At 40.5% G+C, this 13,775-nt stretch overlaps 1 protein-coding gene across 1 annotated transcript in view; it reads right to left on the bottom strand.

Annotated features, from left to right (window-relative positions):
* Nucleotides 1–13,775, bottom strand: part of jmy (junction mediating and regulatory protein, p53 cofactor) — a 37,238-nt gene that overhangs the window by 15,235 nt on the left and 8,228 nt on the right. The window contains exon 2 of the mRNA XM_038734707.1: nucleotides 8,383–8,556. Within this exon, the coding sequence (XP_038590635.1) occupies nucleotides 8,383–8,556 (174 nt within the window). The remainder of the gene's footprint in view (nucleotides 1–8,382; nucleotides 8,557–13,775) is intronic.

Raw genomic sequence — 13,775 nt, 5'->3', positions numbered from 1 at the left:
GCAGCGGAGTTTGTTCCAGGCGCATGGTGCATATAAACACCTACAATCAAAATATGCAGAGTAAACTTGGGGGAATAACTCCTTTAAAACAACAACAGTCACAAGCAAAAAAATTCATTTTAGACCATATTTATGTAAGGGGGTGAATTTCTGGGACAGCCGTAGTGAGGAAATGAAAATGTGGAGCACACTTTCAATACCAAAAAGCAGAAAAAGAAAACAAGGGTTACTGTGCAGAAGAGTGAGCAGATTGAACCTTTAAAGCTGCTCTGCAAACAGGCAAGGCAACATATTCGTATGGACAAAGTTCAGCACATTGGGCTTGGTGAGTCCCAGACAGAAAATAAAGAGAGGAGGATATGATGGAGAATCACAGAGGGAATCATCTCTACACTGTATCAGCTCACTACCTACAAAGCACTTTCCCTCTCAACTTTCATCTACTGTTGTCACTGAACTAATCCCAGCCTCATGCTGCACCATCCATTCATCACTACTCATAATCATACAGTGAGACAGAGACTGGCAAGAGATTATACGGTCACTGAGAACAATACTATACAAGTACTATAGACTGAACAGGGATGTCACAACAACAAAAATGTAGTAGTCGATATTGATACCAGTGAAATTCCACGATTCGCCACGGTAAAACAACAACAACAAAAAACAATAAATAAATAAAAGTTAACCATTGAAAAAGCAACTAACCGCTGTGAAAGTTGTGAGAAGACGTCCAGGACAAATGAGAGGAGATTTGATGTCTTTGTGTGTCTTTAATTAATAAATGAATTACTTAATTTTCCTAGCTTTTATTGAAAAACTCTCACAGATGTGAAATGTTTAAGGTTGATCACTATCTGTATTTGGCAGTGGTTAGAGGTTTTTATGTTGAAAAATTTAATTGAAATTGGGCCATAGTGCACTTTTGAGATGGCCCTTAACGCCACCTGTAGTAAGGTGCTTTGGACAGACATTTAGTTCTTAGCACTGCAAACTGCATCTTCATCTTTTTGTGATTTTCAGGTGATCAAAACTGTGAAACATCTGCCTAAATTAGCTCTCCAACATATCCCAAAACTGTGAGAAATCGAGGCTTTGACACGGAGCTATTGAAGGTAACAACAGCAAAACTAATACACAACTCTTTCCGTCTTGAGTCGAGGCAGAGCGGTCGCTGCAGCTGCGCTTGTCTCTGTCTTCCACATGTCCCCGGTACCTTTGGTACCAAACAAAACAAGTACCGACATGTTTTCAGAATTTTGGTATCGGTTCTCTTGACATCCCTACATCTGAGTATGATAACCTAAAATGTTAACGTTAGGATGTTTGTTCAGTAAACAAACCATAAAATTTAGTACCAGTTCTACACCTGTATAGGAACTTTTTTTAAAGTCAGCTAGCAACAGACAGCTGCGGGGGAGATCAACTATTAATGACTACCTTTAACACCTCTTAACAGCTGTTGGTGAAAAAACACAGACGTGTCAGTCTCACTGGAAATAGAAGTGACTCCAGCTTTTGCGGTGCTGTGCGGTGATTACAACATAGATAACGTCACGGTGGCCCTTACCTCATTTGGTGAAAATAGCAAGTGAAACTGCTGTTTGTGAGTGACGCAGTGTTAGATTCTAGATCAGGCAGTTGTGGAGGATGGCCGGCTGATTTTTAAATATTATCCATTTTTGTTAATCCAGTAAAAGTCGAAAAACCAACAATAAATTAATTCTTCTAACGAGTATAGTCTGCGTCTCTATCCTTTATCACCATTAACACACACACTGTAGTTTATTTTGTCTCACATGCACTAAATATGGAATCATCCACCACTGAAAAAGTCCCCAACAAATGCACTATTTATTTTTGTTTGTTTGCCATTTTAAGACATGAAACTGTATTTACGAGGGCTATTTTTAAAGATGTATGTCTTCATTAAGAACCAGTGGGCTTAAAGCTGAGAGCCACAGATATGGGGTAAGGAAAAGTATCGACACATTGATTTGGTATTTCATGGGCTACATTAACTAAAATATAGGAAAACACCAGCATTATCCTTTAAGAAGCAGTAGGTATCCTTCATGCATCCGTCTTTCCTCCACCTCTCATTCATGAAACCTGATAAGCTACAGCCCCTTTGTGTTTGACTTCACATCTATAAATGCCTGCACTGAGTCTGGTTTATCTGCCATAAATGTTCATTATACATAATACAATACTAACCATTACCCTCTTGGTGAGCAGTCTGAGCCATTTATTTGGTTTATTTAGAACTAAAACAATTAATTGAAAGTCGATCGACGATTTTGGTTTTGGAATGTTGGTCAGAACAAAACAAGACATTTTAATACGTCATCTTGGACTTTGGAAAACATTTTTACTATTTTTAACCTTTTATAGACCAAGTGATTAACTGATAACTTACTAGAAAATAATTAGATTAATCGTTAAAGCAGAGCCGTTTTATAGAGACACACCACTCAATCCCATCCTCAACATAACTCTTTGGGGAAAACCTCTAACGGCAAAGATGGCTGTTATCCCACCCTTTCTGCTAGAAAAAGCCAATCATCTGCTTTTAAACGGCCAAGGTGGGAAACATATTTCAGCCAATCGTGTGGTTCCACTGATGTAAGGGTCTGTTTTACTTCTACTGCGCATGCGTGGAAGTATAACCTGTCGGGAAAACGCTTTTTAAACCTTATTTTGGGGCAAAGTTATCAAATTTTTTCAGTGATTTTTATTAGATTTTACTGGGGGATTCTATTGATCTAGTTTTTATATCCCGGTGACCAGTAAAAGTGCGGTTCTGGCTCTCTCTCCATTCATTCAGATAGGAGCCTGGTCTTGTTAGTCCGAAATAGCTGCCCGAAGGCGCTGCAAAGATGGCTGCCAAGTGACATGACTTGCCTATAAGGATTTTGCTTATAGTCAATATCTATAAATGTGTTTGTAAGTCTATGTATTTTTTTAGAAAAGCTATTCTGGTCTATCTGTGTACATACTAATAATAAGTCTCAGTCAGACTATTTACTTAAATTCAGGTCACACAACTACTTAATTTGCATATTATGCTACGTGATATTTCAACATTTGTGTAACATTTGCTTGACAGCTGGAGGTAAACAGAGCAGGTGCTTTAAGGGACCACCATGAAAACCTTTACCGTGTAGTAATCCAGTCCATACAGTGAAACGGTAACTTGAGCTCACTGCGGTACAAAAGTATCTCAGATACCGAGAAACATTCATTTTTAATTCATGGCTGCCCCCTGACCTTCCCAGCAACAGGACACCGACGCTGCACCACTCCAACATGTGAGAGGGCCGTGCAACAATGCACCATTCACCACAATACTTGACACCCTTTGTTGCTGATTCATTCACTTCATGATCACTCATTCACTGCTCCATCTGCTCTTTCATTCACTGATTCAGTTAGGCCTAGATGTGAGGAGTAGAAAGGGTTAAAATGATAACATTTGAATTTATCTATATCTATCTCTATAATAGTCTAACTATTTTGATAATCAATTCATCGCTTAAGTCAATTTTTAGCTTCAAAAACAAGTTTTAGCTTCTCATTTGTGAGGATTTGCTGCTTTTCTCTGAACTTTATATCTTTGAAGACGTCATGTTGGGCCTTTCACGAGTTATAGCCCTTATTGAATGTAAAACTCTGTGTAGCCTCTGAATTCAACGTCTAAATAGCATAGCTAAAAACACTATGTTAACTCCTCCTGACCCCACAAATCATTGAGATCCGTCTTTCTTCAGTTTGACGTGTGAATCTTAATTCCAGTTCATTATAACAGTCTGGCTTTTAGCTTGAAGCACTGTGGTGGCTTTAAATCAACCTCACACGTGTCATGTGTATTCACACTTGCTGATGAAGCCTGCAATGCAGGCATGTAGGTGTCTTTTTCACCTCACCTTTGCAACATCGAGTAGGATGTAAACTGTATGTAAATTGAAAGCATCCTGCGTCCTAATTCCCGACTTCCCTTTCTTCACAAAAGGGAGAGTATGGCCCCCTGACTCATCAGCTTGGGAGGAACAAACTGCCTCTGCCGGCATCAAGGATTCATTTGCATACAGCTTTGTTTTCAGTCGTTGGATCGCCCTGAGGGAAGCAGGTGCTAGAGCTGGAAACTTTGGCTACAGATAGAGTTCAGATTCTCAGGAAGCTTCACAAATCATGTCAGAAACAAAAAAAGGTTTGAGGGTCAAGTTTTTAGGTTAAACTGACAAGAACCACTCAAACATTTCTTCTCTAAATATGAAATTCTTTACATTTGAGGTCAAGTTTCACATTATGGCACAATGAATACTACAATTCCCATAATGCAACTCAAAAGTACCTCTCATTAGATTCTCTCTGCCTTCAAACCTCACACCTCCTATTTGTAATGTAGGCTTTCTGTAAAAAAAAAAAAAAATAAATGTAAAGCTGAGACGACCCTGATGACTCCACAGAAAGGACACAGATGTCCTTTCAGGTTTTACATTTTCCATAGATTTCTAATATATGTTTTTCTACAATATCAGCAAGACTGCTGAACTTACAAGACATATACAGCTGAAAGGGTCGATCGTCTAATCAAAGTCTAACTATTTTTATATTTTATTAATACAATTTTCCAGTTCTTTTGTCCTATATGAAAGTAAACTGAACATTTTTGGCTTTGAAATTGCAAAGGACATTTTTCACAATTTTCTGACACTTTTCTCTCAGGAAACCCCGTGACACGAACAACGTGTTTGTCACTTTTTCAACTTCCCCAACCTGTTTCTGCCTAAATTCATTCATTTCTACTGGTAAAGCTTTAAACACAGGTTAAAGGCTAAATAGTTCTATAAAACAGCTGGGCACTAAAACAGGAGGAAACATGCATTTGTTGGGGACTATTTTTAGCAGCGGATTAATCTACATTTGGTGCTGTAGTCAGTATTTGGGGCAGCAGGACGATGTATGTGGGACTGAGTCAGAATAAACTAGTGTGTGTTCATGGTGATGAAGTAACATGTCAGCCAGTGCAACAGTGTGGCTCATAATAAGCTACTGTACATTATTGCCTTTGTATACACAATACAATACCTGTTAACACCAATAACAAAACTATGAAATACCCTGTTCCTTTAAGAAAAAGTGTCGCATTCATTTTGGTGATTCAGTGAAATGCCCTAATTTAGCTCAGCACCCGCCCAAGAACACAAATACCATCATACATCAACACACACTCAAACACACCCACCCAGCCACTTGTTTTGGTTAGTGACACAATGCTGGATAAAGCATGCTGTCTTTGGAATGTAGTTTAGAGACGGGAAAGTACTCCGAAGTAAAGACAGATATAGAGATGAGGAGAGCACATTTCCAGTTAAACAGCAGTCAATACCTTGTAACATAATGCCAAAGCCGCCACCGGCTGCACAATCCAGTCGAACACAAACTTGATAAGGATTTGGTGAAAACTCTGGCTAACAAGACACAGGGCCTTTCCGAAACTACACCCTCGCCACTCTGATCAGAGTCACTCTCCAGCCAAATCGAGCTCCTATTTTGGCTGAAGATTTTCGTATAAGATGAATACGAGTCAATAAAAACAACAGTTGTATTGTCTATCAGACAAGATCATTTTTTTAATTAAACACAATGGTGTTTACCTGTGAATGGTGATATGAAATGTTAGTGTAGTTTTGGAATTTAAAAATCCTACATCTTAACCAGCGAAGTCACACGGAACTCAAATTGAAAGAAAGGTCCCCCATCGTGCGGCAAAGGGTGTTACACACCTTCAACAAGCCGGCATCGGTGCTCACTCAGCATTGGAGGGTTTAACAACCCAGTACCACTCCGCCCTCATTGGTTTCGGATGGCACTCAATGTGGCTGACCCTCCGCATGAAAGTGCAAACTGAGTGGAAGTAGGTAGGGGGAGGGAGTAGCAAGCAGTTTCGGAAAGGTCCACAGACTTTGGCTGACTCTGCTCAAGCCATTTCTCCTGTTGGACGAGGTTATTTTTGCCTCTTCTCTCTCTCTCAACCACTCGCACACTTTCTCCTCTGTTGTGTTTATTCTGACTCTCCCAGGATCTGGTAACTCATCAAGTTATGAGGAATGGATACACCTGTATGCAGTTTTTACAAAGTACAAAGGCTGTGTCCCAAATCACTCCCTATTAAAATGTAGGGTAAGCAAGTCTAATCCAATACACCTCTTTTTGTCGAATTCAGCGAAATTCTCTTCACGGTCCGCTAGCTGTCCTTTCTGTGTGTGAACTGAACAAATATCTGGTGTTTATGCAAAGCCTTGGCTCTGTAAATAGGGAAACAAACCACACAATATTGTTCCAGCTATGATTTGTGTGAAAGGTAACATTAAAGACTTGCCCACAGACATTCAGCTTACTTTCTAGTTTGCCAAGACGTGCTTTTTTTGTGGTGGTAGCTAAAGTAGCAGGAGAGTTTTAAGTATCACTGTCTGGAGTTGGTGTGCTTGGACCAATTTGTCCTTTCTGCATTTTAGCTTCATGTTAGCTTCATGTTGGCTTCATGTTAGCTTTGCAGCAGCTGTAGCCACGGTTTGCTAAAACCTTAGCTAACGTAAGTTACATTACTTGTTCTGTCATTGTTTGCTCTATATCATGGTATTTGTCGTGGTATTGGATTTCTCCAGAATAACATACCGCACCTTTAAGTACACAGTGCATTACATTTACTGTCCAAAATGTTATTTGAGTGTTCAACTGAGTGTAAAATTTATGTTCTATTGTGTTTATGCTTGTATACTACAGTACTTTTCGCCAACAAAGTATTGTATTTCAGTCGTGCAATGCTACACCTGTCAGAGATGACGCAAAATGATGATGATTCACACGCGTCTATAATCACAATTTACTGGTCACTATAGAGGAGATGTGATGTAAAGATATCGAGGGAGGTGAAAGGGACAGATGCATGCTGGTGTTGGAGCGGCACTTAATGCTCAATTGCAAATTAAACTTCCATAAATCCTCTTAGACTTTATACAAAGAAGCTCCAGAATTTGCCTGAGAATCCTCATGTTTTAAAGTTTTCTTCATTATCAAAGTAATCCAGTGATGGCTGTCTGTAAATACATGAGAGCACTGCAAACAGGAACAGCTCATTCAGTAAACATTTGGTGCCAGTTTTCCAAAATGTAAACAAGGAAAAGCTTTAAAAACACAGGGATTAAATTGTAACTCACTGAAGACTTGGCAACATCATACTTCCTGTTCACAGGGCTAGTAGTCTTGCCAGTGTCAAACTTTGAACCCCCCTTGCTGTAGAGTAAACTATCAAGTGTCTATTATATATGGAGTAGGGAATGAGAGAGAGGGATCTGGGACAAAGCCGAGGAGTACAAATACCGTTTCTTTCATAGTGGAAGCAAATCTTTTCTCAGTTTGTTTACTAGATCATATTGTGACATGTTGTCAGCAATTTTCAAGTGGTCATTTGAGCAGGCTTTCAGAAAAACCTACAATAAAGGAAAGCATACATGAAAAGCCCACAACTAATCCTGTACGCCAGCAAAGACGGTAGCCAAAAATCCTTCATTAGGTATGGGTAACATGGTGATATTGTTGCCTTGTCAATAAATCTGCAGTCTGGTTTTGTTGCAGTATTCAGCAAATTAATCCATTCTGCTGTTGTATTTAAATTTAGTAATAATAATAAATAATGTAAATTTATAGAACTTATTCCTGAACAAGTGTACTGACCTACTGACCCCACCAGGCATGTGTTAGGTTTCAGTGACGGCCATGAGACAGTGGAGATTAGTCTGCGGATTTACTTCCCTTTTCAAGCCTCGAATGAAGAAAGAACAACAAAAGATGGAGTGGGAAAAGAGTGTGGAAAACAGAAGAGTGTGCTGAGGCTGCAGAATTACTGAGTGGTTTAGTGGCTGCTGTAATAATACTTATGCTGGTTGTTAAGCCGCTCTGGACGGGGGAAAAAAGCCTCTCTGGCTGATCCTCGGCCCTCCACAGCCCCCAGATGCAAAGCTACAGGGAACAGACCGGCTACTACACCATCATTATCGTCACAAAAAACCCCTCAGCAGCTAATGCTAATATCATTACAGTGGGCTTAGGAGGGTAGGCTCAATGGAGGACATTACCATGCAGTGGCGCAGGGCTCGTTTCCCAGCACTAACCCTGGTTTTTAAAACCGCCAAACAACAAAAATAGCATTGTAACTGGTAGAGTCCACTGCAGTAGAGAGGCAGTCTAACACAAGTCAAAGTGTGTTCCAGGACAGACCATTTAGCTGGCTCCAGTGAGGTCTAAACCTACTTAAATCAAGCCTTAAAACAGATGGTACTTTTATCTGTGTGTCTATGTGTCGGTGTGTATTACCTTAATCTGCTGTCTGCGTAACATTGCCAGTTCCCTCATGTCCCTGAAAGGCTGCAGCAGATAGTGGTAGAGCTGCGTTGTTGCCTCCAGCAGCTCTCCATACGCCTCGTCCTCCTCGGGGTACACCTGCAGCAGCTCCACCATGCTGTCCATGGCTTTGTGTTTGTCCAACACCTGGGACAAAACAGAAAGAGAAAAGATGTAGCTGGGAAACTGGTGCAGCCAGAGATCCAAAGGGTGCAAACAGCTGGGCACTGTAGTTCTTAGCGGAGCTGAAACTATCCACAGAAAATTAATTAGATTTTAAGAAGATTTTAACGACTTTAAAGAGGAAACACCAGAGGTTCACTGGCTCCAGGTTCTTAAATGTGACCATTTGCTTCTACGATAGTACATAGAATATTTTTGGGTTTTGGACGGTTGGTCAAACATAACTAGACATTTGAAAACATCAACTCTGGCTTTTGTGAAGCTGTCGTTGGCAATTAAATTCTTTCATCTCAGGCTCCCTGCTACAATGCTTAGATAGAGGTATATAGATATTTATATATGTATGTATACAGAAAAATTACGCAAGTGGAACCAAATATAGGCTAATGAAAAACACCAGAAAATATTGTCAGGTGCACAACAAAATAGCCTTTTTAAAATCATTAGTTAGAAAATAAATGAAAAAAAAAGACCTAAGAAGTGATGCTAGATTTGCTAAATTCTGTGTGTAACGAGTCTAATTCTGACTAATTCATGATTACAATGAGTCCTAAACAAAAAGCTCTTTCAAAGCGCAAGAAAAAAACTCCAAGCCTAATCTACAAAAGCAAGAGTAAGGAGTGTGTGAGAGTCTCCGTTCGCTCATATGAGTGCAGGCACACGGGTGTGTAGTCAGGAATGAATAAAAAATATATTGTTTGAAATTGGCCCCAACCATTGCTGATTCATACCATATGTGCTGTTATCCACAGACTGTTCATTGTTGGTGAGATAAACGCTATCAAAACAGCTATTGTACACACAAATACAATTCATCTCCCAGCTCTCAGAAACCAGCAGCTCCCATTCACACAGTACAATACTACTTCTTCACGTCTGCCTCAGATAATATTGAAATGTACCACCACCCAATCTCCGTCCAAAACGGTGAATAAAGTGCTCTACTCTCTGCAAGAAGCTGCAGATATGAACAGAGACTCTTATATTAACTTCAGGCTGTAGCGTTGAGGACTGGGGCAGACACTGCACGATTCAGCTCGAACACTGATCCTACTGTTTACCTTGAGTCTGTATCTCCCTGGTAACTCCCTGCCCCTGCAGGCGCTGCTCGCCAGGAAACCCCCAGGCTAAATGAGCAGACTCTTGCCTGGGCACCAGCTAAGCAAAGTGTTCTCCGTCATGTGCCATTTTAACTTAGAAACGCCAAACTTAAGAGTCAAATAAAAGTGCTGGAGCAAATAAATACTTCCTTTGAAGGCAGAGCTCTTTCTCTACAATGCCAGATTCTCATTTCATGTTGGAATTGTATTTACAAAGTCAAATCTATTTGTTGATGGTGAAATGCAAGACGTTGGCTGCTTGGTGTTTGAGCTGATGAGCCTGCACTTCTAAAATAAAAAAAAATAAAAAAGAAAGGGCAACAGGATTACCCGTCTCGAGTCCAAACAATTAAGTTGATTAACAGAAAATTAATCTGCAGCTATTTTGTATCATGAAAGTCAACCAGACATTCCCTAGCCCCAACTTCCCCACTGTGATTTCTTTGTTGTAAGTGTCCACTGAATTTAGCTGGGGATTTGGACTGTTGGTCAGACGAAGGCTTCAGGAAATTATGATAGACAACAGATTAATCTGTCAAGAAAAGAATCGTTACTTGCAGCCGTAGCTTTAACTTTTGGTTGACATTGCCTGTCAACATTGAGTGTTTTCAGGGTCAGTGTAGTGGAAACCAAGGCCATCATTTTTAAAAAGACTGTTTAGCGACTTTCAGGTTAAAATCATGTTTGTTTATAAAATTCTGTCATTTAAATTAATGTTTCCAAGTAAACTGTAACTAAAAATTAACAAAATTAGTTACTGGATGTTGTCAAGATATTACTGGAGGCAAAACTACACCCATTTAGTTTAGGGTAGCGCTCATGGCCATCCACAATTCTGGTCTAGAGTCACAGGCACCATCCACTTTCACAGTGACTTAAATTGACTGTTTTAAATGTGGCCCATATCAGACTCCAGTGTGAACTGGCCACGGCCTGAAAGTGACCCACATGCGCAAAAGTATAATATGACATCACACGCAGCACGCTGATGTACAAAAGTAAACACAGCGGTCACAAAGGTTAGCCTTTGTTATTGGGAGAATTTCCTCCCAGGGTCACAATTCTCCCAATTTCCTGTATTTCTCCCGATTTATGACAAATATTCACAACTTTGTGTCCTTTTAATTTTCATTTCATTTCTCATTCATTTTGCTCCCGCTAGCACAGAACTGTGACCACAGTTGCTCCAGACTGACTTTAGAGTCTCATGAATCCCGATCTGACAGTCCAGAGTGAGGTCGCAAAAAACACGACCTGTACCTGATTTGGACCACAGATGAAAATGGCCCAAAACCTGTCACTTGGGTATACAGTCTGAATGCAGCCATAGTTATCTTGTCACATAGCTTTTGTCTAATTTGTTTTTATACCTTTATGGTTTTTGTAACTGTGTTTTTTATTGCCGTCTGGTGACTTCATGTCAATGGCTTTTACTAGTGTTTTATTACGCAAATGTGGTCTCATACCCAATCTTAAATTTAAATATTTTACATGTTTGTTGTTGATGGTATGAATATAAGAAAACTGGCTGAACTGCAGGGGTTAGTTTAACATTAAATGCACTGATTTCTTACTTTCCAAACCAAATGGCAAGATGTCATTAAAACATAAATGACTGTGTGCTAAATGTAGCCGTTACGTCTACAGAAAACACACACAATTACAGGACGTTCTGAGTGATATGAGTTATAGTATCTCTGCTCCAGCCCTATTATCAGGACTAACTCTTCCAGTTTGTCAGTGCTAAATCTGCTCCGTCTTGCTGGAGTACTTTTCTCTTGAAATATCTCACAGTAGGAACACGCCTTGACCCTGATCTGAGCAGATCCTCTGTTTAATAGCTCTTTGAAACGACTGAACTGAATTTAGGAGCCATACGATTCAAAATTAGTCTAAAAAGGGAATACCAGTTATCTTTCCCACAAATAGCACGTAGGGATACCACTGTCAGTGAAGCAGCTGAACTGGGACCCACAGATTGAATTCCTTTGAGCAATGTGGATCTTTGTATTCACATATTTCATGTAGGGATCAAGAGGATCAATGGTGCCAGGAGCCAGCAGAAGCAGTCTCAATAGGAAACATTTTGGCAACATGCGCATTACCTGTAGTGCAAATAAATGTTAGTGAGTAACACAAGATAACCAAACACTACCTGCATGCCCCAGTGTTGATCATGTAATGTAAACAAACTAAGCTAAAATGTTGTCCCGCAAAGCTCCAGTAATGCAGACTAATCCCACAGCGGCATCGTGGCTCACTTGAACACTCACGACAAACACAAACTATGTACCAACAGAAAACATACAGGCATGCCGAAATGGGCACATAACAGAGCGGAAACCCTAAGAAGTTATCCAGTAATTCATTTTTCACATTTATGGTAGGCTTGAGTCATCGTGTGCGCTGATGGATAGACCCATCAAGTTCCCTAGCCATTGGTAATTGATTATTCTATCAACAGGGGGATGAGTGCCATTGAATTACTTAAATCACTTTAAATAGAAAGATAGAGATAGATAATATAGCTAAATTCATAGCTAGATAGAGATACAGAGCTAGAAACTGCTAGACAGATGGCTAGAGATATAGAGATATAGATAGATATAGACAGACAGACAGAGATAGATAGATAGATGTTCTATTATATGCTATATTTATAATAGGTTGACAGATGCTGCTACTCGGCACTCCTGTGCTGCAGAACAAGATGTTCTTATTATACGAAATATAATTTGTGCTGGTTTTTCTTTGTCTTTTTTCACCTGAACGTGTTTAGGTTTTGAACAGCTGTTTGCACAAAACCGTATTTAAATATGTCACCTCAAAAGGACTGGGACCTTCTGATGGGACTGTTTTCCAAAATTTTATTGGGCAAATGATTAATCGAGAAAACAATAGGTGGATTAAATCGATTTTGAAAATAATTGTTGCAGCCAACGTGCGCTCACTGTGCAATAAACTGGACAAACTATGGCTACTGGTGGGGAAAAACAGAGACTTTTATTTATCTTCTGCTTTGTGCTTCACAGAGACGAGGCTGTGTGGATCAATACCGGACTCCGCGCTGCAGCTGGCTGGCTTCCAGGTCCACAGAGCAGAAAGGGAACTCTCCGGCAAAACAAAAGGTGGAGGTGTCTGTTTTTACATTAACAGTGCTGGTGTAACGATGTGACAGTGATTCAGCAACACTTTTCTCATGACCTGGAATATTTACTGATACACTGTAAACCATTCTACTCTCCCCGCGAGTTTGCTAGCTACTTTCTGCTCGGTGTTTACATCACACAGGCCACTGTGCACAAGGCACAAAGCACGCTGGCCGCCCAGATACTCTGGGTAGAGCAGACATTCCCGGACTCCTCGGTTATTGTTCTAGGTGACTTTAACAAAGGAAACCTCAGCCATGAACTCCCCAAATACAGATAGTTCATAAAATGTCCAACCAGAGAGGGGAACACTCTGGATCACTGCTACACCGCAGTAAGCAGTGCCTATCACGCCATCCCTCAAGCTCCACTGGGACTCTCTGATCATGCCATGGTTCACTTCATTCCTGCTTACAGTCAAAAGCTAAAACTGTGTAAACCTGTTGTGAGGACATCAAAACAGTGGACCAGTGAAGCTGTAGAGAACCTCCAGGCGTGTTTGGACTGCACTGACTGGGATGTTTTCAGGACTGCCTGGATGAGTTTACAGAGGCTGTGACATCCTACATCAGTTGCTGTGAGGACAGCTGCATTCCAACACGGACCAGGTTGAGTTATAACAATGACAAACCCTGGTTCACCGCTAAGCTCAGACAGCTGAGGTTTGAAAAGGAAGAGGCATTTAGGAGTGGAGTCTGGGCCAGGTTTAAGAAGTCAAAGTACAGGTTTAGGAAGGCGGTGCGAGATGCTAAACAGCTGTACGCAGAGAGATTACAGCACCGGTTCTCAAGAAATGACTCTGCTTCTGTCTGGAGAGGATCCACACAGATCACTAGCTACAAACCTAAATCCCCCCCACTCCATAAACGACCTTGCCAACGAGTTGAACCAGTTTTACTGTGGTTTTGAAAGACAATGGGACAGACCTGACACC

The sequence above is a fragment of the Micropterus salmoides genome, unplaced genomic scaffold, assembly GCF_014851395.1.
Source record: "Micropterus salmoides isolate LMB-PRFRI ecotype aquatic unplaced genomic scaffold, ASM1485139v1 Ms_hic_scaffold_20, whole genome shotgun sequence".
Classification (NCBI taxonomy): Eukaryota; Metazoa; Chordata; class Actinopteri; order Centrarchiformes; family Centrarchidae; genus Micropterus; species Micropterus salmoides.
The sequence above is the reverse complement of the archived record's forward strand: the minus strand, read 5'-3'. Positions and strand labels throughout refer to the sequence as shown.